The sequence below is a fragment of the Canis lupus genome, chromosome 7 (assembly GCF_011100685.1).
Source record: "Canis lupus familiaris isolate Mischka breed German Shepherd chromosome 7, alternate assembly UU_Cfam_GSD_1.0, whole genome shotgun sequence".
NCBI classification, from domain to species: Eukaryota; Metazoa; Chordata; class Mammalia; order Carnivora; family Canidae; genus Canis; species Canis lupus.
Genome location: NC_049228.1, coordinates 42,394,966 through 42,418,348, shown reverse-complemented (window position 1 = coordinate 42,418,348; position 23,383 = coordinate 42,394,966). Strand labels below are relative to the sequence as shown.

At 61.0% G+C, this 23,383-nt stretch overlaps 2 protein-coding genes and 1 long non-coding RNA gene across 5 annotated transcripts; 2 read left to right on the top strand and 1 right to left on the bottom strand.

Annotated features, from left to right (window-relative positions):
- The first annotated feature begins 444 nt into the window (after positions 1-444).
- On the top strand, positions 445-4,706 carry EFNA4 (ephrin A4). Of its 2 annotated transcripts, none has more exons than XM_038543179.1 (4): positions 445-644; positions 2,722-3,017; positions 3,589-3,657; positions 3,998-4,706. In XM_038543179.1, the coding sequence occupies exons 1-4, from the start codon at positions 532-534 to the stop codon at positions 4,132-4,134; spliced, it is 615 nt and encodes a 204-aa protein (XP_038399107.1). In that variant the 5' UTR covers positions 445-531; the 3' UTR covers positions 4,135-4,706. The 2 variants fall into 2 exon arrangements, with proteins under 2 accessions (XP_038399107.1, XP_038399108.1); XM_038543180.1 differs by lacking the exon at positions 445-644 and adding an exon at positions 851-2,439.
- A 9,727-nt stretch (positions 4,707-14,433) lies between these two features.
- On the top strand, positions 14,434-22,912 carry EFNA3 (ephrin A3). Of its 2 annotated transcripts, XM_038543148.1 has the most exons (5): positions 14,443-14,604; positions 20,169-20,482; positions 21,325-21,390; positions 21,576-21,653; positions 21,878-22,912. In XM_038543148.1, the coding sequence occupies exons 1-5, from the start codon at positions 14,477-14,479 to the stop codon at positions 22,006-22,008; spliced, it is 717 nt and encodes a 238-aa protein (XP_038399076.1). In that variant the 5' UTR covers positions 14,443-14,476; the 3' UTR covers positions 22,009-22,912. The 2 variants fall into 2 exon arrangements, with proteins under 2 accessions (XP_038399077.1, XP_038399076.1); XM_038543149.1 differs by lacking the exon at positions 21,576-21,653 and having other exon boundaries at positions 14,434-14,604.
- On the bottom strand, positions 17,527-19,879 carry LOC119872568. Its single transcript, XR_005362375.1, has 3 exons — positions 18,890-19,879; positions 17,827-17,989; positions 17,527-17,706 (listed from the first exon to the last, which is right to left on the bottom strand). It is a non-coding gene; the product is annotated as an uncharacterized LOC119872568 (long non-coding RNA).
- Positions 22,913-23,383: the final 471 nt, after the last annotated feature.

Genomic DNA, 23,383 nt, shown 5'->3' with positions numbered 1-23,383 from the left:
GGAGTCCCAGGAGGCGATGTGTCCCTTCCCCTCGCGCTACCCCTGGATGGTCAAGGAAAGATGGGCAGTACCCCCTAAGGTGGCCCCGGACGGGCTTCGTGGATCCTCGCGCGTGCCCCACTTTTCCTCTTTCTGGCCAAAGGCGGCGTGCCCCTATTAAATCTTCCAAATGTGTGATGAGGCTCCCTACCCGGTACGAACGCAGACACGAAAGACGCGACCTCCCTAAAACGAACTCGCAGACGGTGCACGCGTGGCCCTGCCCGCCCCTCGCGACGCGGGGCAGCCGGGGTGGGAGCGTGGAGAGCCCGGCGTGCGCCTCGGCGCACGGAGGGTTAACAGGAGTTGGCTCGGAGTCGGGAGGCGGGGGCGCGCCCCCATTGGTGGAAAGTTACCCGGAGGCGTGGCCCGCGAGTCTCCGCACCCCACCCCCCGTTCCGCACCCCCCCACCTCCACTTTGTACCTTTCTCGCCGCGGCGGCGGAGCGGGCCGGTACCGGCCGGACCAGACCAGAGCGGACCCCAGGGGCGATGCGGCTGCTGCCCCTGCTGCGGACTGTCCTCTGGGCCGCGCTCCTCAGCTCCCCGCTGCGCGGGGGCTCCGGCCTCCGCCACGCTGTCTACTGGAACTCCAGTAACCCCAGGTAGCCGGGCCGAACCCGGCCGACCGCGGCCCGGGCCTGCGCGCTCCCGGCCCCTGCGCGCGCCCCACTCTGGTTCTGTGCGCGGCGCCGCCTGGGCCCGGCCGCGCGCCGGGGCTCCTTTGTTTGAGCCGGCGGGGGGAGGGGGAGGGAGGGGCGAGGCGCGCCCGAGGCTCCCCCCGCCCGCGCGTGTTGGGGGGCGGGCGGAGGACCCCCGCTCCGAAAGCGGAAAGTGGGATCTAGGAGCCGGGAGCTGGGGGGCCCCTGGCCTGCGCTCCGGGCCCCGCCCCCTCGCTTCTCCCTGCTCTCCCGCTGTTCCACCCGCCTCCGGCCGGAGCTGGGGCGGGCGGTCTGGAGAGGAAGGGAGGGGGCTTCACTCTCGGGAAAGAACGTGCTGTACCCTCCTGCTCGCTCGGCCTCCTGATCCCATTCGCTTCTGCGTTCATCTCCATCATCCTCCGTCCTTCTATTTCTGTCCTGTCTCGGCCCTGCTCCTCCAGCTGAATCACCTTCGGGCAAGTCGTTTGACTCCGTAACCTCACTTACCTCATCTGTAAAATGGGCTAATACCACCTGGTATTCTGGGAAATCAGGCGGGCGGGCTGAGGTCGCGTGTGGGAGAGAGGTGTCGGCTGTTCAGATACAAACTATTATTTCTTTCTCCCGAGCCTTTGAACCTCGGTATTTTGGACTGTTTTCATTTCTCTGCGCAGTTCTCCCTGTCTCTCTCTGCTTTTCCATCTGCTTGCCTTTCTGATTTTCTCCTCGAAGCCAATCTGTGACTCTGTTCATTTGTTCACTCACCAGCGTTTGGACGCAGTGTGCCGCGTGCCAGGACATGTGCTAGGATGCTAGCTATAGCAGATGGGACCCCAGCTCTAGCCTCTGAGAGCCCAAGAGACCCCCAGGGCCGGCAGGCATGAAGAGGGTCATTACAATACCCGCAGCACGTGATCACAGCCATTGTGCTCCCAGGGCCACATCCCCCTTGGTTCCAGACCAGTGCCTCCGAATCCCTTGGAAAACTTGTTAGAAATTCAGGTTCCTAGCCCCCAACCCTGAGGTTTCTGGCTCATTCATGCAATCTGCAAATATTTATTGAGCGTTGGGGCAGGACCCATTTCCCGGTGCTCGGGATGCTGTGGAACCATCAGACCAAGGCTCAGCTTTGGTCCTATCCCACTGAGCTGAACCCAGGAATCTGCATTTCTGATCAGAACTTCAGATACAGGTGGTCCTTAGACCACCCATTGTGGCATGGCTAGAGGGGGCGCTCATAAGTCAGGCTGGACTGTGTGTGGTAGTGAAGGCGGAAGGAGGCTCATAATGTGTAATGCTGTGGGGGGCAACCTATCCCAGCTCTTCCATCCTGGCTCCCACAGGCCATTCCCAAGAGGTTGGGAAGGGAGTCCTGAGTAGGCCAAAGATGAGTGGATATCTGGAGGTGCCTCCCTTCCATGTCTGACATTTCCTTGTCCTGAAAAGGAAAAAGAAAAAACAAGCCCCCCCCCTCTCAATCCTCTCTCTCTCTCTCTTTTTTTTTTTTTTTTGATGTCAGTCTTCTTGTCAGTATTGGATTGAGAGCTATCAAGTAGGCTTCCTCCCCCTGCTTCTGTCGAAGAGACCTCAGTCCCTGCAGCCGGTGACTGCACTGCGGGCCCAGATCACACCGCCGCCCCTATGCCCCAGTGTCTTTGCAGCAGATGCCCAGCAAACATCTAGCAAGTGCACAAGGCTATGTCAGGCCCTCTGCTGGGCACTGGAGCCAGAGAGCTGGTGGCAGCGCCAACCTGAAGATGTAGGGTGTGCTGAGTGGCCCTGTTACCCTTGAGCCCCACAGTCCTGGGCACTGAGTCCCTACACCCCCCAATGCCTGCGAATTGGTTACTTCCCTCATTTCTTGGCTCTGTCTCAAGAATTGTCAGGCTGGGAAACTGAGGCCTTCCTGAGCTGCTCCCTCCCTCGTGGGTGGGGGAGAGGCTGGCAGGTATCTCGGGGAGGTCTTTCTGACCCTAGTGCCCCAGGCGAGCTGCACCTGCCCCTTCAGCCCACACCTGCTTTACCTGCCTTATGCCTGCAGGCTACTGGGAGGAGACGCCGTGGTCGAGCTGGACCTCAACGATTACCTAGATATCTTCTGTCCACACTACGAGGGCCCAGGGCCCCCTGGCGGCCCTGAGACATTCGCTTTATATATGGTGGACCGGCCAGGCTATGAGGCCTGCCAGGCCCAGGGCCCAGGTGCCTTCAAACGCTGGGAGTGTGCCCTCCCCTTTGCTCCCTTTGGACCTGTCCGGTTCTCCGAAAAAATTCAACGCTTCACACCCTTCTCCCTTGGCTTTGAGTTCTTGCCTGGAGAAACCTACTACTACATCTGTGAGTAACCAGGGCACAATGCGGGGGATGGGGCACCCTGCCACTGCCTGGTCAAGGCAGAGAACCCCAGCTGGGGAGAAAGGAGGGGTCTGGGAATGAAGGGGGAACCTGAGTCCACAGCAGGGGGGTCTCAACAGCCCGGGGGGGGGGGGGGGCGGTCTACAGGGGACCTGAGTTGACAAGGGAGGGGGGAATTCTACAGTGGGGGACCTGAGTGTACAGTAGGAGAGGTCTACAGTGGGAGGGACCTGACTTTACAATGGGGGGAGAGTCTACAGTGGGAAGGGTCTACAGTAGGGGAACCTGAGTCTACAGCAGGTAGGGGGTCTACAGTGGGGGGAAGTTTTCCAGTGGGGGAGGAGTCTACAGCAAGGAGGAGAAAGCAAGAGGAGCCAGGAAAGGGGACACGATGGGGGGAACGGGTGGGGCCTGGCACCAGGGTGTGGAGCAGAAGTCAGGGAAGGCTTTCCAGGGAGCCCGAGAGAAGATACAGATCAGAAGGGTCTGAAGGAGCTCAAGGGGGGCAGACTCGCCTGTACTAATGTCTTCCTCCCAATTCCCCACCATCCAGCGGTACCACCTCCAGAGAGTTCTGGCACGTGTTTGAGGCTCCAGGTGTCTGTCTGCTGCAAGGAGAGCAGTAAGTGGGCTGGAGTATGGGGAGCAACCCTTCTGGTGAGGATGGGGCCCTCGGAGGGAAGGAGGCACGGGAGAATCTGGGAGCACCAGACCCTGTGGGGTCCAAGTGGGGCTTTTTGCTGTGGCCTCTTCTCCCCCCCCTTTATCTTTGTGGGAGCTTCCACTGTACCCTTTCATGCGGGGCCAAGGACATGCTATCTCCAGGGCCACAGCTTTCAGGCCTCAGCTGAACTGGGACCCTGGGACAGGAGTGAAGAGCCCAGGGCCAGGGAAGGAAGGAGGCCGCTGAAGGGGAGGGTCCCTGAAGGGGAGGGTCCCTCAGCACTGCCCCTCCCTCACAGGGTCAGAATCAGCCCATCCTGTTGGAAGCCCTGGAGAGAGCGGCAGGTCAGGGTGGCAAGGGGGGGGTGCTCTCAGCCCCCTCTGTCTCTTGCTGCTCTTGCTGCTCCCAATTCTGCGTCTCCTGCGAGTTCTCTGAGCCAAGTGGACCCCTCTGCCACCCCCAGGAGCGAGAGCCCTCCCAAGACTCCCCGCAGGAGCTGCCCTCCACCCCCCCACTGCCACTTGAGCTGGTATGTCAACCAGCCAGAACAATGGAAGAGTGGGGGGGTGGGTCAGAGGGTCTGAGGTGAGCCTTCCAGGGGCTGGCCCTTTATTACAGGCTGAAGAGGAGCTGCAGGGCAACTGCACACAGCCCTGGGCATGCTGGAGCCCAGGGTCAGAACATAGGGTCTTTGTCAGCTGCTTTGATGTTCTCATTCTGCCCCCTAGAATTGCTGGGGTTTAGTGGGATTTAGCCCTTGAGTCTGTGGGGCCAAGATGGAAGACCTGGGCACAGGTGGATCACCAGACCAGGGCAAAGAAGCAGCCCAGGCCTGCTCTCTGTGTCCGGTACCCTGTGGGCAGCATTTCCCCTCCCCAAGGGGTCACTCACTTGTCTTCTATGAAGACGGACTTGCCATGAGATTGAATATCATGCCAGTTTGTATTTTTATAAGTGTCTGGACCAAACACTCAATAAACCACCCAACTTTTTGTTGCTGTCCCCCATCTACTACCCTCTGGCTCCTTCCTTGGCACCAGGACTCCCTGTGGCCTTTGCTCTCAGCTTCACTTGGCCTGACCTCCATGCCAGCTGTGCCCAGGCCATCCATTCCAGGCCTTGGTGGGTACCCCTCTGGGCAGTATGTGGGTACCCCTCTGGGCAGTATGCGGTGGGTGCCAGCAGCAGCTGTAGACCTTGGCACCCTCTCCCCACTCCCTAGCCGGCTTCCTGTGCCAAGGAGGGGGCAGATGCTCCTGACAGCCCACCTACTTGGGGCACTGGCCAAACTCTGGTAGCTCAAGCAGGGCGCTTGGGCAAAATCCAGCGCTGCTGGAGGGACAGCACCTGAGTTTCAGAATGCCTGGGTCCCTGAGCACTGGGCATCCTTCCTCCTCCCCAAGAGCGGGCTGGGAGGCGCCTGGCCTAGAACTGGGAAGGTGGGGTCAGATCAAAGCCTCCTTCCCCAGCGGTTTCTTTGTTCTTTGCTTTTATAAGGAGGAGGGGGTGGGGCCGAAGAGGGAGGGCCCCTCGCTCTCAGCCCCACACTGTCTCTCCCATCTTTGGCAGGCGAGGCTGTGGTCCCCCCAAGCCCAGCCGCATCTCTCCTTATGAACGGTGTCCTGGGTGGGGCCCGGGGAAGGGGTGCCGCTGCCCTCTCAGCTGTGCCCCAACCGCCCCCAGGGCCCCGCAGCCTCGGCTGGCATCGTGCCTGCCCGCCTGGCACCGAGCCAGCGATCGATAGGTGGATGTTGTGCTGATTAGCTCGGCCGGGCTGCGGCAGCGAGAGGCGGCGTGTGAACAAGCGGGGGGCGGGCGCGGGGCAGCCGGGGGGGGGGGGGAGGGGGGGTGCGGGAGGTCGACAGACGCGGGAGCTCTGCAAATCGAGGCCCCTCCCCCACCCCGGACACACCCCGTCGGATCCCGCTCCTTCTGTGGCTTCCCGGGCTCTAGGTGAGGGGGGAGGACACCACCGCGGGCGGGCCAGACGCCGGCACCCCCTCCCCCATTCGAGGCCCCTTTCGGAAAGCGCCTCGTCTGGAAGTGCACGTGCCCGCGTGTTGCCCGCGTGTTCGCGCGTCCGCAGCCCCGCTAGGGTCCTTAGCTGACTGCAGGGCCAGGGGGCTCCGAGCGGTGGCGTCTGAGCTGGAGGATGAGCTACGGCGCCATCCTCTGGCCCCGGGTTCGAGCTGCGCCCCTACTGTCATCCAGGGGAGTGTCCGTGAGTGGCCGTGGAGACCGAGAGCACTGCTGCCACCCCCACCAGGAGCCGTAGGGGGGGCGTGCGGGGGCGACTGGGGACGGTGGGAGTCTCACCCTGTGGCCAGCCTCCCAGACCCCCTGGCCAACCCTCCCGGTGACGAGGTGGGCGCGGGGGGCGCGGGAGGCCGGGGCAGCTGTCTCCCACTCGGCACTGGAATGCGCGCCCTCACCGGGCTGCCCTCTCCAGGCAGGTGCCTCAGCCCACGCCCCAGCGGCCAGGCAGGGGCGCGACGGTCGCAATCTCCAGCCCGCCGGTCCTTTCCTCACAGCTGGCCCTGCGCCTTCGGCAGGGTCAGCCCCGGGGCGCGCCCCCCAGACGGGCCGAGGCGGGCGGAAGGGCCCGGGCGGCCTTCCCGTGACTGGGCCCGACCCATGAGAAGGCCTGGAGGCGCGTTCCGGGGCGCGGTTCCAGGAGGCTGGGCAGGCCTGTGAGTTTTGGGGCGTCACCAAACCCCTAAACTCAGAGGCGCTAGACGACCCAGGGTGGGGCCCTCAGTTCGCTGGGCCCGCCCTAGTCTCTCCCCAGCACATGCGAAAACCCTGGTCATCTGCCTCATTCTGTCTCCTCCCAAGAGCGTCCTCCCAAGAGCGGGGTGGCAAATCACCCTCTTTCCCTAAAAGTGAAACCCTGGAGCTTTGGTCATTTTCTGTGACCCCTCCCTTTTTTCTTCTCTTTCAGTAATTCTTCCTTTGCTTATTCATTCATTCATCAAATTGTGAGCTCCCAGCACGCCGCCCTTCTTTCAGCAGGCCACAGCAGCTGGGGTCGTCGGGGGGATTCCCAGCGGTGACGCATTTGGAGAGGGGCACTCTGGCTTCCAAAAAGCCAATTGAATCCCGGGGCCTTGGGCATGAGGTCATCAGCCGTGATGCCCATTGGTTCGCCTGGACGTGAGGAGGGGGTCCCCATAGCAACCGACAGTGTGTCCCATCATAACCCTGAGAGTGGTCTTTGCTTGAGCTCCAGTGGCAGCTTGGGTGGCTGTTGCGGTTGGGGGTGGGGAGACTGGGGTGGACCTCAGTTTCCCTTGTCCTGCAGCCCTAGCCCAACCAAGCTCCTGTAATTCTCAGAGATCCCTATTCTCACTGTAATGGCCAGTGAAGGGGAGGGGAGGAGTGCTGGCAACAGTGTTGGGGTCTGGGGTCTAGGGTGTGGGAGCCGGAGCTGTCCCCACCCACCGGGAATGCTAATTCTGAAATCCTACTGGTCTTCTGCATATCGTCTGCATCTCATTTGCATTCTCTTCATTTAAGGTCAAATTGAGCAGACATCGCCACATCCCCAGTCCTGTCGCTTGTCTGTATCCCGACTTTATCCCTTAGCAGCTCCATAATTTATCTCTCCTTTTGCTGTGCCTTACCCACCCCCCTTCTAGCCTCCAGTGTCTCCTCCAGTGAGAGGGGGCACAGCCTAGCTAAAGCAGAAAGAAGTCGGCCTCTCCCTCTGGATGTTTGTTGACAGATGGGGAGGGCTGGTCTGTACGGTCTAGAGACTACATTGGCAAAGCAAATGGTGGGGGGAGGTGCCCCAGCTGGGTTGAGGGTCTCCAGGGCCAAATCACCCACCCACCCGGCAGGATGCTGGAACTAGGGATGCCTGCTTCCAGCAAGGGGCAGGCCTGCCCACCTGTCTGGTGCCAGGGCAGCTTCCTTCCTCCAATTAAATACTAATGAGGTGTCATTAACCCTTAGCTTGCCTGCCAGCCCTCAGGTGGAGCTCAGATTCATGGTCTTCCACCAAACCAAGAAGGAGGCCCTTTGAAGAAGCCGAGAGGTAGTGGGGTCAGGGGGCCAGGAGGCCAGGAAACCAGCAGGCAGGACCAGAGGCACTGGTTATCCTGTGTGCTGCTGAGGGGCTCTAGACATGGGCATCCCTGCTGGCTGAGTGCACTTACTCCTCTGTGCATCAATTCAACAATTATTTGTGAATCACTTCCCTACTCCTACCAACTCAACACCAGGCTGCATGCTACATGCTAGGGATATGCACTTGCATCAGACAAGATCCTTTCCCTTAAGGAATCTTCAGTTTACTCAGGAAGACAAACCGGCCAACAAATAATTATAATGCCAAGTGCAAATGCTACTACGGAGCTACATCTAGCGTATGTAGCTATGGGAAGATGAGCTGTCAGAGAAGACATGGATTTGAAAGACAAAGTTTAAAGCAGGGAGGGAATGTGTAGAACTAATAATGCTTGTGTGTGTGTGACTCAGTGTGAGTCCGTGTTTAGGTGTGTCCTCAGGACTGCTAGTGTTTGCCCTCCCACAGCTGTATTTTATGTATGTATATATGTGTATATATGTGTGAGAATGTGTACATGTGTTGTCTGGATCTCTCTGTGTCTGGAATCCCTTCTCCTGAACACACATTGTGGTTTTATTACAGATCAGTGTTTGCCACGAAGCTCTTGTACAGATTAGCCTGGACCTGCCCAGCCCAGGGGAGGGGAGTACAGAGAACTGATGTTGGCTCTTTGGGAAGGAGTGGGCAGGCACTCTCTTCACACTTGGGGGCCCAGACTCTTGGCTCCCCAGTTGGCAGCAGTGGGCCAAGGGAGGCAAAGGGCTGGACCCTAAGCTATGGTAGCATGTACCTGAGCTTTAGTCCCCTCTGGCCCTGACTCCCTGGAGGAGACATAGGGGTTATAGCCACCACTCCCCACTAAGATCTCAGGCCCCCTCCCCCAACCTATTCTGTCTGCAGAGGAGCAGGCCAGCTCAGACCTGTCTGCTGGCTCTCCTGTGGAGCAGATCCTCTCCAGAGGATTCCAGAAGGCTGGGGAATGCTGGAGCCTCCCAAGAGGCCCAGTACTCTACTCTGGCCCTCTGAGGCTCCCTCCAGCCTGGATTCCCCCCACCCACTCTGGGGTGCTACTTCTCTAGGTTTTGCCCAGACATAGCCATCTTCACCAGGGATCCTCTCAACCGCTAGGCAGAAGGTGGGGTCCTGAGTTCTGGCCATGAGGACCTGGTGGGGGTGTGTTGTGAGGCTTAGAGACCTCTCTGCCCCACTTCCCTCTCCATGAAGCTACTTCCTGGAAAGCTCAGTTTTGGTGGCAGGAGAGAGAAGAGAGTCTCGATCTAGGCAGAGTTTTAGGGGTTAGGAAGAGGCTCTGTGGTCTGAGAAGGTCAGGGATCCCTCCCTCCACACTGTCAAAGATGAGGACTTCCAGGTTTGGGCTGAAACTCCCCCCTCCCCCTGATTCCATCTCATTGTTTCCTGCCCTGTCCCACTCCCCAAGCCCTGGTCCAGCTCTGTCTCCATGACAACTTTTAGAGAAGCTTGGAGAGAAGGAGAAGGAATGGAAAAGTGAGTCTAGGGCTAGTCTCAGTGGACAGCCCTCAGGAGAGAACCCCCTAATAATCATGGTGATGAGGGGTACCTGGCTGGCCCTACTTGTGGAGGTGGAGGTGGAGCACGTGACTCTTGATCTCGGGGTTGTGAATTCAAGCCCTGACTTAGGTGTGGAGATTACTTAGCAATAAAGCCTTTTTAAAAAGTAAATGAGGGGCACATGGGTGGCTCAGCCATCGAAGCCTCTATCTTCGGCTCAGGTCATGATCTCGGGGTCCTGGGATCAGCCCCACATCTGGCTCCTTGCTTAGCAGGGAGTCTGCTTCTTCCTCTGCCCCTTCCTTTGCTTGTGCTCTATCTCTCTCTCCTGCTCTCTCAAGTAAATAAATTAAATTAAATTTAAAATAAAAATAAGGGATCCCTGGGTGGCGCAGTGGTTTAGCGCCTACCTTTGGCCCAGGGCGCGATCCTGGAGACCAGGGATCGAGTCCCATGTCGGGCTCCCTGCATGAAGCCTGCTTCTCCCTCTGCCTGTGTCTCTGCCTCTCTCTGTGTGTGTATCTATCATGAATAAATAAATAAAATATTAAAAAAATAAAAATAAAATAAATGAGGGGTACCTGGGTGGCTCAGTTGGTGAAGCATCTGCCTTTGGCTCAGGTCATGACCCCAGAGTCCTGGGATCGAGACCCAGAGTTGGGCTTCCTGCTCAAAGGGAGTCTACTTCTCCCTCTCCCTCTGCCTGATGCTCCCCCTGCCTGTGCTCTCTCTCATTATCTTTGTAAAATAAATAAATAAAGTCTTTAATAAAAATAAATAAATGAGAGGATCCCTGGGTGGCTCGGCAGTTTAGTGCCTGCCTTCGGCCCAGGGCATGATCCTGGAGCCCCGGGATCGGGTCCCACGTTGGGCTTCCTCCATGGAGCCTGCTTCTCCCTCTGCCTGTGTCTCTGCCTCTCTCTCTCTCTCTCTCTCTCTCTGTATCTCTCATGAATAAATAAAATCTTTAAAAAAATAAAAATAATAAATAAATAAATAAAACTCATGGTGATGAGACCCCCATGAATCAAGCCCCTCATGGATCCTAATCCTCATCACAACCAACTTCTCCAGGAAGGTATTCTTTTCCCCACTTTACAGATGAGGAAGCAGTGAGAAGTAGGTGCTAAACCAGCTCTTCTGGAAGCACATTCAGAGGATTCACACACACGTCTCACAACACCCCAGAGATGCTCCCCCCAGAGATGTTCCCACAGAGGTACTGCTCCCAGAGGTGCTCACCTAGAGATGCTCCCCACTTCAGGTAGTGCAGCCTGCTGGGCTCCTTAGGACCAGGGCATGACCAGAGCCAGAGCTTCTTCCACCTTGACCCCACCCACTAAGCCCTGTATCCTGGTTCTATGTCCTGGACCACACGGCGGTGTGTGTGGTGCTTCTTGTGGCTCCATGTCAATTCAGGACATTGTGCACTGCATGGCCATGCCAACAACACACTCGGGAGTGTCAGGAAAACACACGCACCATCCTCCCCCTTGGCACCAAGGTCTCCATGCTAAGACCGTATAAACAGCCCACCTGTTCTGGGGCACATGCCCGGGCCCTGGCCAAGGTGCAGAACCTGTGAATATTTCATGACTGAAGCTGGTGGCTGCCTCCCCTGAGCACACGCGTGTCCAGTCCTCCCTATCGCAGGCTCCTTGTTTATTTGTTTAATGAATTATTTATCTATGGCCCCACCTTCCCTGCTGGTCTCCCCCTCCCCCAGGCCCTAGCCTCCATGATTTATTGAACACAGCTCAGTGCTGTGCTTGCCACCCCATGTCCTGGGAGCCACTTTGGGCCACATAGCCTGAGGACTCCCTCTGCCCCCCACCTGTTCTACTCCCTGCATCCTTGGTCCTGAGGTCTGAATTCAGTGTCCCTGGAGAGAACATGGCAACCAGAGGTACTCCAGCAAGATCAGAAGGAGATGAGGCTGAACCTGTAGTAAGGAGAAAAGAGGTCTGAGGCCCTGCAAAAAGGGCCTGTCCCATGGAGAGAACCTCGGGCCCAGCAGAAGCCCAGGCCTTGGGCACCAGCATCTCAAACTATAGCTTGTGACATCTTTGGGTGGTGAAATCAAGAATACATTTTATGGGTCTCAACTAGCCTTTTTTTTATTTTAAAAAAGATTTAAGGGCAGCCCCGGTGGCTCAGCGGTTTAGTGCCGCCTTCAGCCCAGGGCCTGATCCTGGAGACCCAGGATCGAGTCCCACATCAGGCTCCCTGCATGGAATGGAGCCTGCTTCTCCCTCTGCCTGTGTCTCTGCCCCTCTCTCTCTCTCTTTCTCTCTCTCTCTCATGAATAAATAAATAAAATCTTAAAAAAAAAAGATTTAAAACTAGAGGAGAAAAATACCAAAGTGCATCCTCTGTAGTAAGACTCGCTATTGCGGGATCCCTGGGTGGCGCAGTGGTTTAGCACCTGCCTTTGGCCCAGGGCGTGATCCTGGAGACCCTGGATCGAATCTCACGTTGGGCTCCCGGTGCATGGAGCCTGCTTCTCCCTCTGCCTATGTCTCTGCCTCTTTCTCTCTCTGTGTGACTATCATAAACAAATAAAAATTAAAAAAAAAAGACTCGCTATTGCTTCATGACCCTTACTGTGTCAGTTATATGTGAGTGTGTGTGTGCACGTGTGCATGCATATGTGTGCTGTATCATAAAATATACATCATACTCTGTATCATAGTCAGGAAACATCTGAGTGACAGTTATAAACAGAGGCCTAGGACCTATCGATGCCACAGATGCCACAAAAAGAGGCCCAGGCTTTAGATCAGATCCCAGCCATGTGAACAGTGGCCTGATCTTAAACACAGAGACCCAGTCCTTAGAAAAGCCAAGAGCCCAGGACTGGAGGCCAGGAAGCAGGCATAGGAGTCCTAACTGGAAGGCCATAGCCCACATCAGGACAGCCACATAGCTGTCGTTTGTGCATGGCACAAAGGAGTCACCCACAGGGCTAGGAAAGGGTGCATCAGCTCAAACCCCCCTCACCAAGATGGAGAAACACCTGGGGCTTCCTGCTGAAGGAAGCAGCATGCTTGTTTTTGCACTAAGGCCCTATGCAAAGAGATGCGCCTCTGCAAAGGTCTGCATATATGGTGCTTATTCTAAAATACACAGAACCCCAAATCAGCCAGCAACTGATTCGGATAGAGGTCCAGATCAAGTACTAGATCCCACGGACAGAGGCCTAGGTTCTAGAGAGAGTGCCTCAGAACTTAAAAACTCAATAGAGCCGCTTAAATCCTAGAGAAAGGGCTCCAGATTCTAAAGAGAAGGGCTCAGTCATAAATGGAGAGTGGGTGTAGGGGTGCTAGTTCCCAAACAGGAGTATCTGGGTCCTATAGAAACGGGCCTACATCCATAAGTGGGACCCAGTTGCCAAAAAGGGACTTTAGGCTTCTCAGACAAAATCTGAAGTCCTAGACCAAACCAGCAAGGTCCTACCCATACATATCTATCTGGGCAGCCCCTCTAGCACCTGTGGGTCTACAGAGACACCTCCCTTTGTGCAGCAGGGAGTGGGGGGTGGGAGAGGCGGGGATCTGTGGCACCTGGAGAAGGCAGGTTAGCATCACTTGGGTGAAACAAATCTCCCTGGGGATGAGGAGTCTGGGGGAAGAGAGAGCTGTCTGCAAAGTCCCCCATTCCCACCCCAAGGGGCCTAATTTATTTTCTGGCTCCTGAGAAGGGAGAGGAGATCTCCTGGGGTGGAGGGGAGCTGAAGGGGGGGCAGGGCCTGCTCCTGCCTGGCACAGTTAGGTGCATGAGGCCCATGCTAAACGACACTGCCACCTCACTCCTCACCCAGGCACCCGAGGCTGCCTTGTGTCAGGACCCCTGTCCTGCAAACATAAGCAGATGAAGGGTGCCTCTGTGTCCTCTGTCCTGAAGTAAAGAAGAAAAGAGCACCACACCATTCCCCACCATTCCCCACCTCGTACAGGCAGTTGGTGTGGGTTGTCAGAACCTGATCTGAGACCTGTTCACTCTCAGTCTGAGCCTCTCCAAGAGAGAGGAGATGAGGGGTGGGCACCCCCTACGCCTGAATTCTAGACCCTTTCCCTGAATGTCTACTTCCCAGGCAAACAAGAGAGAAGAGGAGAACACGGAACTGCATGTGTCAGGGTGCGTGTGGGCTTGGATGTGAGTTGCCGCGCGTGCCCGTGGGTCTGGGTTGTGCTATGGTGCCTGCGTGTCTGCAGCTCTCTAGTTGTCTGAGCACCGCTCCCTGTGTTTGTCTGCCGGGGCATCTGTGTGTGTAAATGTCTGTGTCGGGCGCTGCATTTCTGTTCTCTTGAACGTGAGTGTGTAATGTCTGTGCTTGGGTGTCACTGTGGGGACAGGGGCTGGTGATAGCCGGAAGCCAGGATGCGTTGCCCTCTGTCCTCCTGTCAGCGTGTCGGACAGTGACAAAGCCCAGGACACCAGCGGCGGCACGGGGAGGGGCCCGGCTCGCGTGCAATGAGGAATCCTCTGCAGGTGCTCCTGCTGACGGTCCTGGCGCCTCCAGCACCCTCAGGCCGGGCGTTTCGGCCTCATCTCCTAGGAAACAAGTCCTGCTCAGCTGGGGTCTCGGGGTTGGGAAGCCCACAGGTTCCCCACCACCCTGAAGAGCCCACCCACCTCGTCCTTCACGAGCGAGCGACGAAGGCTGTGGAGGGCGGAGGCCGGGCTGCTCAGAAAGGTTTACTCAGGAAGCGGTCCCGGCCCCCAACTCCTTTTCTACCCCCCCCACCCCCAGCCCCTCGCAGGGAGGATGTGCTCACACGAGATCCAGATCCCGGCCCGGCCTCCCTCGTCTTTCTCCAGGGATCTCGACTCGGCGGCAGAAGGCCCGGGACCCGCGGAAGCAGAAAGTAAACCTGATAGGAAGAGACTAGGCGCGCGCCGGCCGTTCCCGAGGGGGCAGCACAGTCCCCACCGCCCGAGCGCCGCGCGCCCCAGGCCCAAGCGGGGCGGAGCCAGGCGGGAGCGCGCCCGGGGCGGGGCGTCGGGGGCGCGCCCGGAGGGCGGAGGGATGGGCTGGGGGCGTGGTCTAGGGCTCCGGGGCCGGAGGCGGCGGCGGTGGCGGCGGCGGCGGCGGCGGCGGCAGGAGCTGGGAGGCGAGGAGCCGGGATCTCGGGGCTCAGTCGGGGGGCGGCGGCGGCGGCGGCGGCGGCTCCGGGGATGGCGGCGGCTCCGCTGCTGCTGCTGCTGCTGCTCGTGCCGGTGCCGCTGCTGCCGCTGCTGGCCCAGGGGCCCGGGGGGGCACTGGGAAACCGGCATGCGGTGTACTGGAACAGCTCCAACCAGCAGTGAGTCGGGGGCCCGGGGAGCCCAGTGCGTCCCGCGTCTGCGAGAGAGGGAGCCGAGGAGGGGGGCAGGAAGTCCTCAGGGCCGCCGAGGTGGGGGTCCCAGGAGGCCCGGCTGGGGGCGGGAGCCGGGGGCTGGGGGGAGGGCACGCTCCGTGGGCGTCTGTGAAACTCGCGGTGGGGGGGCGCGTCTGGAAGAGGCTGTGGAGGTCTACGAGGACTTGGGCCGCGCGGAGGAGGCGGCTCGGGGACACCGCACCCGGCGCTGGAACGGCGTGTCCCCACCGCACAGCCCCCCATCTTCGCCCCCTCCAGCCGAGTGGGGCCGTCGCACCAGGGGGCCCAGGGATGACCTGTTTTCGGCGGTGAGGCTTTCAAGGGGCTCTGTGTCGGACTCCTGCTTTTAGAAGTGGGGTCCAGAGCTGAGCCCGGAGTCCGGTCGAGCACCTCCTCAGAACGAGGCCGAAGGGGTCGCCCTGGTCGTGGGGAGCAGCCCCGCAGGGATGCGCTGGGGCTGGGTCGCCGAGGTGGGGGTCCCGGAGGTGCTGCTTGGCGGGGATGGAAACGGGGTTGCCAGTGAGAGAGGAGAGCAGGCAGATGTCGGCGTGTCACACACGTACACACACGCCCGGCCTGGGGACGCCGTGTGGCTCCAAGTGTGAGCAGGCGTGCGCGGCTGTCAGTGCGCGTGTATGGCTGAGTGTGTGATTTGTGTGTCTGCGTCGGCGGTCGTCTGGGGTGGGAGCGGGAAGCGGGCGGGGAGGGGGCTGCGGCCGCTGTCCGCGTGGCGGGTCGCGTCTGGGTTGGGGTGGCCGCCGGCGCCTCCGCGGTCTGGGCGGGTGTCAGGGCGGCCGTCTGGTTTCCCCGGGTGCCGGCCGCGGGGCCAGGTCCTCGCTGCCCTTGCCCTCTCCTCCGCGCGGTGCCTCCGTGTGTGTCTGTGTTGGGGGCATCCCTAGGGACGCGGGGGTCACTGTCACACCTGCCCAGGCGGCCGCGGCACTGCTTCTGGGTCCCCACCCTGGGGGGCGACCCAGGAGCAATTGGCGAGGCCCCAGGGGAGGGGTCCGGGGAGGGCCCGGCAGCCGCGACCCCCCAACCTCCCGGGGGAGGGGCTGCCGCTCGCCGCTCCGCTCTTTGTTGTTTGGGGCTCCGCGCCTCCCCCTCTCCCTGCTCGCGCCCGGAGTGTCAGACTGGGGGTGGGGATGAGCCAACGACGCCCCCCTCTCGCTTCCCATGGAAACCTCGGGGGTGGGGGATGAGGCCCCTCCCCCCTGGAGCGGGACTCGCGGAACTCTGGGGGGTGCAGGGGGGGTGGTGAGTCCCCGTTCTATCTAGCTCGTCCCCCTCCCCCAGACTCACACGTCCGCCCCCCGCCCCACGAGTCTGGCAGGGAGTGGAGAGCACGCAGGTGAGGGGCCCCGGGTCCCACCACCCTCGGGGCCCCCCGGCATTCTTAGGGGAAGCCGGAGCCGGGGGTCTGCGGGAACGGCCTGGGTGGGGAGGGGGCGGCGGTGGAGGATGTTGTTGATTGGGCTCCCCTCCCCCGCATACACCTGGGCTCAGGTGAAAGCCCTGGGAGGGGGTGGGGGAGCCCGGTTCCGGGAGCCTCCTTTCTGCTTTCCCCGAGCCCCCGCAGGTCTGGACCGGCAGCGGTGGGAGGGAGCGCGCCCCCGGCTAGGAGGACGCCGCCGCCCCCGCCTCGCTGCCTCGGCCTTTGTTGCCGCTGCGCCCGGGCTCCCCGGCTCCCTCACTGCGGCAGCCGCGGCCCCATAAATCGTGAGAGCGACGTGCTCCGGAGCCGGGAGAGGAAAGGGCCAGGGAGCTGGGGGCGGGGCTCGGCCGAGCCACAGGCTCCCGCGCCCCCTCCCCCCGGTCACGTGAGCTGGGCGCCGGGCTCCCACCCCCTATCACGTGCCGAGGGTCTCTGCCCCTTGGGGTCACGTGGAGAGGGTCTTGCGACCCCACCTCCTGGGATCACGTGGGAGGGTGCTGGTGGGACACGTGCAGAGGCCTCCTTTGACAGACCTGGGAGCAGTGCCCTGAACAGCGGTCGCGCTTTTGCCCCTGCCCCCCAATAGACCCTCCGTTTGATGCGCTGTAATTGGGGAGAGCGGTTCCCAGCTTGGCCCAGAAACTAGGGATGCGGGGTACTATACTGGGGGGGAAGAAAGAGAATCTGAGAGGTCGAGGGATCCCCTGAGCCCGGAATTGGATTGGGGTGGGGGGCGGGAGGACCTGCTGATGGCCAAAGGTGTGCCCCAGCCTGTGCTTCGCTGCTCTGCGGCCGGAGCCCGGTGCTGTCATTTGCCCCGAGTTCCAGCAGCCTCGGGAATATCTTTCTCCAGCCATGTCCATGCCTTTCTCCCTGGAATGCTTCTGTTGCTGGTTTCTCTTCCATTCACACGTTCATTCAGCAAATATTTATTGAGGCTGTACTACATCCCCTTCGGTCTTTCTCTGTGCGTGTTTTCTCCCTGACACCCGGCCTCTGCCCCGCACCCCTCCCCGCCTCTGAGAGCCGTCTCCGCGGGAGGGGGGGCTCCCCGATCGGCCCCCACGTCCCTCCTTCCTCCACGCCTTTCTCCGTCCCCATTCCAGGGCGCGCTCTCCGATCCCGCACCCCTCTCGCTGTCTCGCCCCTGTCCCCTCCCGAGGACCCAGGCCTGTTCCCCCCACTTGGTGCGCGTCTCCTCTCACTTCGTTTCTGTGTGTCTCGCTTTCGGCGGGTCCTTCGCTCTTCGCCGCCGCTGCAGATCAATAAACCTTCGCCGCCGCCCGCCGCTGTCGCAGGGAGGGGGCGGGGATGCGGGCGTGCTGCCTCTCCCCCACCCAACGCCGGCTCGAGAAGCCCAGGGCCCCGGGGCTGGGGATGGCGGGACCCGGTGGGGCGGGGTGCAGGGGTGTCAGAGTGCCTGAGCCGCCCTGCCAGCCCTCCAACACCCCCACCAGCCCGGCGCGCGGACCCCACGCCGCGCGCACGTGGTCCAGCCTCTGCTGCCTGAGCGAGCGGCGCGCCGCCTCGGGGGCGCGCTGGAGGGAGGAGAGCCTGGGTCGGGTCTTTACATCCCTCCTCCGCTTCTTCAGCTCTGCATCCCGCTTCCAGGGCTGGGGGCGGGGATTAGGCAAGTTCTGGGCCACTTGGGATGCTTTCCCTCCTCCCTGGTCTTGTTACACACCCTGTTTACCTGCCCCTAATTGCCCCGCGGGGAGAGGTTTTCTCCTTACCTGCTCCCCCACCGCTCACCCCCCAGGCTCGCGCAGGCAGAGGGTCGCAGGCAGAGGGTCAGAATGTGTACCCGAGGCACACCGAGGCGGGGGAGCCTGGAGAGCCGACAAAACGGGGTGAGGGGGCTCCTCCTCCAGGTGGGGTGTGCCGACCTTTGCTTTTCTGCAAATGTAGTAGGGGGTGAAGCGCAGAAGAACAGCGAAGTGTTTGACAGGGCAGGCATACCCCAACCCCCAGGTCCCACCTGTACCCCCAGGGATGGTGAGCCGGGGGCCCTGTTGGACCTGTAGCAGCAGCAGCCAGGGCAGGGAGGGTGACAGATTCAATGAAAGTGCCCAAGCCAAGCAGATACCTCACTCAGGCCTCCCAAGAGTTGTGACTGGGAACTTTGGCACCCAGCCCCTTGCCTGTCAGATACCTACTGCAGCAGCCATTCCCTGAGTAGGTTTTCCTCCCACGTGCCCAGCTTGGGGGGCATTTCAGGGGCCGCTTCTGCCACCTTGCCCAGATATGGGTGAAAGATAGCTTTTCTTCATTGGTGCTCACCCAGCCACCTTTCTGGAAAGCCAGTCCCGGCCCTGTTGATGAAACTGAGGCCACCTATCCCAGTAGGCCTGGCCTTAGCTTATTCCTTGCTGGAATGGGCTGTGTAGTCCAGGCATTTGGGCCTGCCCCAGGGAGGGGCCACTTCAAAGTAGGGCTGGAAACCTAGGTGAGGCTCAGGCTCAGGGACAGAGTCCCTGGGTGGCTGTGCAGCTGCTTTAGGCCTGGCACCCTATCACTGGCAGCCCCCTCCTCAAAGCCCGTGGGGAAGGAACAGTAGAATTGGAAGCTGGGGATAGAGAGTCAAACCCAGATGGCGCCAGGAGCCAGGCCTGGTCTAACCCGTTTTCCTGCTCCCAGTGCCCGGGGCCGAGACTCCTGCCCACCTGAGTGCCAAGGCCAGGGAGGGGCCTAAGTGACCCATCGCTCCCGTGGGAACCAGGTGGGACTGGTGGCATTCCTGATGACTCAAGGAGGCTGTGCCCATTCTTACTGAGGTGCCCCAGCACCAGCACTCACCTCTCTGCCAGGCTTAGGGAGGCAGTGCTTAGGGAGGCCAAGGAAGTAGGATAAGGTGAGGAGGGACCCCCAAGGCTCCACTCAATTCAGAGGCCTCTAAGCTTATTTCCCTAGTGGATCTAATGACTGTTTGTGGAACTGGGAGGGGCCTGGTGACATGGGGAGCCAGTCCCTCCCTTCAGGGAATTCCCAGGGACCAAGGACCCCAGTGGTTTCATGTTGCCAGGTATCCCATGCCTTCTGCATCTGCCGTGTTCAACTTTTCCTGCTTGGATGTGTGCATTCCTACCCTAAGGAAACTGGGGAGAACTTCTGCCCACTTCTCTGAATTTCTTTCTCCATCTGGATGTTTCTCCCATTCCTGCAATGGCTCAGCACCACCATGGAGGGCGTTAAGACCAACACTTTGATGGTGACTGGAGAGGCAGGTGGGGATTACAAGGGACCGAGCATCTGCTTCTGTGTCCCATAGAAGGATTAAAGGAGTACGAGGCACAGCCATGCTGTCTGGGCACTATGCCCACTACTCTGCCTAACACCACGAAGGGGGCAGCGGTGCCAGGTTGAGGAAGTTGGAGCTGGTTGGCATGATAGTACGTGGAGCCTTGGTGTGGAGTCCCTTAGCTCCCCAATCTGTTGTATCACGTTGTTGGGGACCTAAATGGCCGTTAATACTGTAGAGGGAGCATGTGCCTGTGTGTCTGTCTGTCTGTCTGGGGGGCAGGGAGTGAGGGAAGGGAGAGCTTGAGATGGCTGGGGTCAACCAAGACTGACATGCAAGCCCAACACACAAGCAGCCTAGCTTTTCTATGTGTGTGCCGCCTGCCTGTGCGCCACGGAATTGTGCGTGCCCATGCACGAGGTCTCCACACGCGCGTCTGTGAGGTCAGGTCCTGTCCGACTGTCCGTGGGGAGGCCCGGCAGCGGCAGGAAAGCATGCCAGGAGAGGGAAGGGATCCCTGCCACACTCACCCTTCCCTTCCCCTGTCACTATCCTCGGGGGGGGGGGGGGGGGGGGGGGACGCTGAGGGAGGGACGGAGGAAATCCGGGCCCAGGTCTGGGAGTCGCCGAGGCCTGCGCCGTTTCTGTGGCAACCGAAGCGTACGTTCCCTTCTCCCCCGCCCTTCGGTGTGGAAGCAGGCGGGCTTCCGTGAGCCTTTGCTGCCCTCTGGTGGCCCCGGGAGAAGGACGGGACATGGCGTGGGCCGGGAAGGCCCGCGTAGGGCTGGCGGCAGTGGGACGAGGGCGGGCGTCTGACCCGCTTCCTCTCCCCCGCAGCCTGCGACGAGAGGGCTACACGGTGCAGGTGAACGTCAACGACTACCTGGACATTTACTGTCCTCACTACAATGGCTCGGGGGTGGGCCCCGGGGCGGGCCCGGGCCCCGGGGGCGGGGCGGAGCAGTACGTGCTGTACATGGTGAGCCACGCCGGCTACCGCACCTGCAACGCCAGCCAAGGCTTCAAGCGCTGGGAGTGCAACCGCCCGCACGCCCCCCACAGTCCCATCAAGTTCTCGGAGAAGTTCCAGCGCTACAGCGCCTTCTCGCTGGGCTACGAGTTCCACGCCGGCCACGAGTACTACTACATCTGTGAGTGACGGCCGGGGGTGGGGCGGGGACGTGAGTGACTGGAGGTCTGGGGCCGAGGGGGCGGGACTGGGGCGGGGCCGAGGGGTGAGTGACAGAAGGACTGGGCATGAGGGGGCCGGAGGGGCGTGGCCTGGGGAGAGTGACCAGAGGACTGGGCCCGAGGGGGCGGGGCTGGGGCGGGGCCAGGAGAGTGAATGATAAGCCTGGGACCCGAGGAGCGGGGCGGGGTCTAAGGATGTCCGTGAGGGCCGGGGGTGGGGCCAGGGGCGGGGGCTAATAGTTTGTGAGGGCAGGGGGTGGGGTGGGGCGGGGGCTAAAGGAAGGAGAGAGCCTGGGGTTGGGGTCTCGGGGGCGGGGGCGGGGCCTAAAGGAAGGAGAGAGCCTGGGGTTGGGGTCTCGGGGGCGGGGGCGGGGCCTAAAGGAAGGAGAGAGCCTGGGGTTGGGGTCTCGGGGGCCGGGGCGGGGCCTACAGCGCGTCCGCCAGAGCGGGCCAGTGGGTGGGGCGGGGGTGGGGCCAAGGTTCCGGGAGGGCCGGGTAGAGGTGGGCCTAAAGGCTAGCGTGGTGGGAGTGCAGGCCAGATAGTGGGGCCTCCGTCCCTGCACGTGACACTGGGGTGCGGCCTCGGGGCTCCGGCTCCGGACGGGGTTGGTGACAGTCCGACCCCCGCGGGGTCGCGGGGTCACGGCTTCGGTGAGGGATGTTCCGGGACTGGAGCTCGAGGCTCAGGGTCCCTTGAGGGCTGGCGGCGGAGCCCCGTGACCCGTGTCCAGGGTGGGGATCGTGCCAGACGCGTAGGGGCGTGACCTCCAAGAGCGCCGCTCACGCCCCGTCTCGTCCCCAGCCACGCCCACCCACAGCCTGCACTGGAAGTGCCTGCGGATGAAGGTGTTCGTCTGCTGCGCCTCCAGTGAGTCCCCTCGGCGCCCGGCCGCGACCCCGTCCTCGGCTCCCTGCTTCGGGGCTCCCCTGGCTCCCGGGGGCGGTGGGGGGGTGCAGGAGCGGGGACTTACTCCCCAGCCGTAGCGGGGGTGGGCGGGTCCTGGCCCTGACTGTCCCCCCCCTCCTGTCTCCCACCCGCACCCCGCCCCGCAGCATCGCACTCCGGGGAGAAGCCGGCCCCCACCCTCCCCCAGTTCACCATGGGTCCCCAGGTGAAGATCAACGTGCTGGGTGAGTCTGCGCAGCGCCCTCTGGTGGCCACTGCTGGAACCGCAGCCCCCTCCCCGGTGCCTGCTCACCTCGCATGCCTCCCCGGGGCACGGATCCCTCCCCATCCCCACCCCCGCCCCGTGGGTGGTCCCATCCTGGCTCCGCTGCTGCTGCCGCCGCCGCCGCGTGCCCCACCCGCACGCGCAGCCCAGCTCTCACCACCCTCTCTGTTCATCTGCCCGCAGAGGACTTTGAGGGAGAGAATCCCCAGGTGCCCAAGCTGGAGAAAAGCATCAGCGGGACGAGCCCCAAGCGGGAACACCTGCCCCTGGCTGTGGGCATCGCCTTCTTCCTCATGACGCTCTTGGCCTCCTAGCTCTGCCCCCTCCCTCAGCTGGGAGACGTGGGGCTGGCAAAGGGTGGGGAGACTCTGGCCTCTCCGAGGGAAGCCTGGGTGTGGGGCTAGACCCCTTCTCCGATGGCTGGGAGTGTGGTCTGCAGCATACATCCGTGCCCATCTCCTTCGCCCTCTCGCTCCCCATGTAGGGCACAGTAGTGGGCCAGACACAGGGACGGCCACGGTCCCGGATGGCCTTCTGGCTCCGGTACCTTTCCCTGGTACCCTCCCTTGTTGTCACCACCAGAGACCTAGAGAGCCAGTCCAAGTGTGGGAGGCACCCCCATCATCTCTTCTAGGGGTGGACACAGGGAGAGGACTAGATGGGCGAGGGGGTGGCAGCGCCTACTGCCCCCTTTCCCCTGTTTACAGCAATAAGCACGTCCTCCTCCCACTCCCGCTCCCAGGATTTCAGTTTGGATCGGATCCAAGTTTACAAGCAGACACCCCTGGGGGGGGCGGGCAGGGGACAAGGTGACAAAGGGTGGGCATTGGGGTGCCGGCAGGCATGTACAGACTCTATATCTCTATATATAATGTACAGACGGACAGACTCCCTCTCTCCCCAACCCCCTGCCCTCCTTGACCTCCTTTCCAGCTTCAGACCCCTTCCCCACCAGGCTAGGCCCCCCCACCGGGGGACCCCCTGGCCCCTCTTTTGTCTTCTGTGAAGACAAGACCTATGCAACGCACAGACACTTTTGGAGACCGTGAGACAACGACGCCCTGTCCCCTCCAGCCCCCAGCCAGGACCCAAACCCACAACCCCGCCCTGCCCTCCTTCTGTGGCCCCACCCATCCTCCTGGGCCTTTTTCAAGTGCTTTGGCTGTGACTTTCATACTCTGCTCTTAGTCTAAAAAAATAAACTGGAGATAAAAATAACAAAGTGTGTGTGATTCCAGGGGCCATTGCCCTTCTGGACACTGGTTATACTCCACAGGTCATGGGGCTGCTGGGGTGGGCTCTGGGGCCCAAGGGTTAACTGAGTGCCATGGGTCTCCCTTGAGGAGGCAACTGTGTGTGGAAGGAGCAACAGGGAGCAGTCACGCAGGCCCGGCTGCCTTTAGGCAAGTCAAGCACCCTCCTCAAAGCTCACATCTTACTCAGAACTTGAGCTGGGCTACACCTGTCTCGGCTGCTATAAGGAAATGGCAGAGGAAGCACCCAGCTCAGGATGGTGTCTCCTTCCTTCCCATCCCACTCTGCAATCAGGGTCTTGATTGGGGTCTATGGGCTTCGGGGGGTTGTGAACCTAGATAGGAAGAACATGACATCTTTGTTTTCACTCACCTGTAACTGAAATTAAACATCCTATAACGGGCTTGGGCAACAAGCCAAAATAGTTTTCAGAGG

Bases quoted from the DNA above. Each gene is read 5' to 3' on its own strand.
- EFNA4 (XM_038543179.1), top strand. From the start codon at position 532: ATGCGGCTGCTGCCCCTGCTGCGGACTGTCCTCTGGGCCGCGCTCCTC. The intron at 3,018-3,588 runs GTGAGTAACCAG...CCCACCATCCAG, and splicing joins AGAAACCTACTACTACATCT to CGGTACCACCTCCAGAGAGT. The intron at 3,658-3,997 runs GTAAGTGGGCTG...CCTCCCTCACAG, and splicing joins TGTCTGCTGCAAGGAGAGCA to GGTCAGAATCAGCCCATCCT.
- EFNA3 (XM_038543148.1), top strand. From the start codon at position 14,477: ATGGCGGCGGCTCCGCTGCTGCTGCTGCTGCTGCTCGTGCCGGTGCCG. The intron at 21,391-21,575 runs GTGAGTCCCCTC...CCCGCCCCGCAG, and splicing joins GTTCGTCTGCTGCGCCTCCA to CATCGCACTCCGGGGAGAAG. The intron at 21,654-21,877 runs GTGAGTCTGCGC...ATCTGCCCGCAG, and splicing joins GGTGAAGATCAACGTGCTGG to AGGACTTTGAGGGAGAGAAT.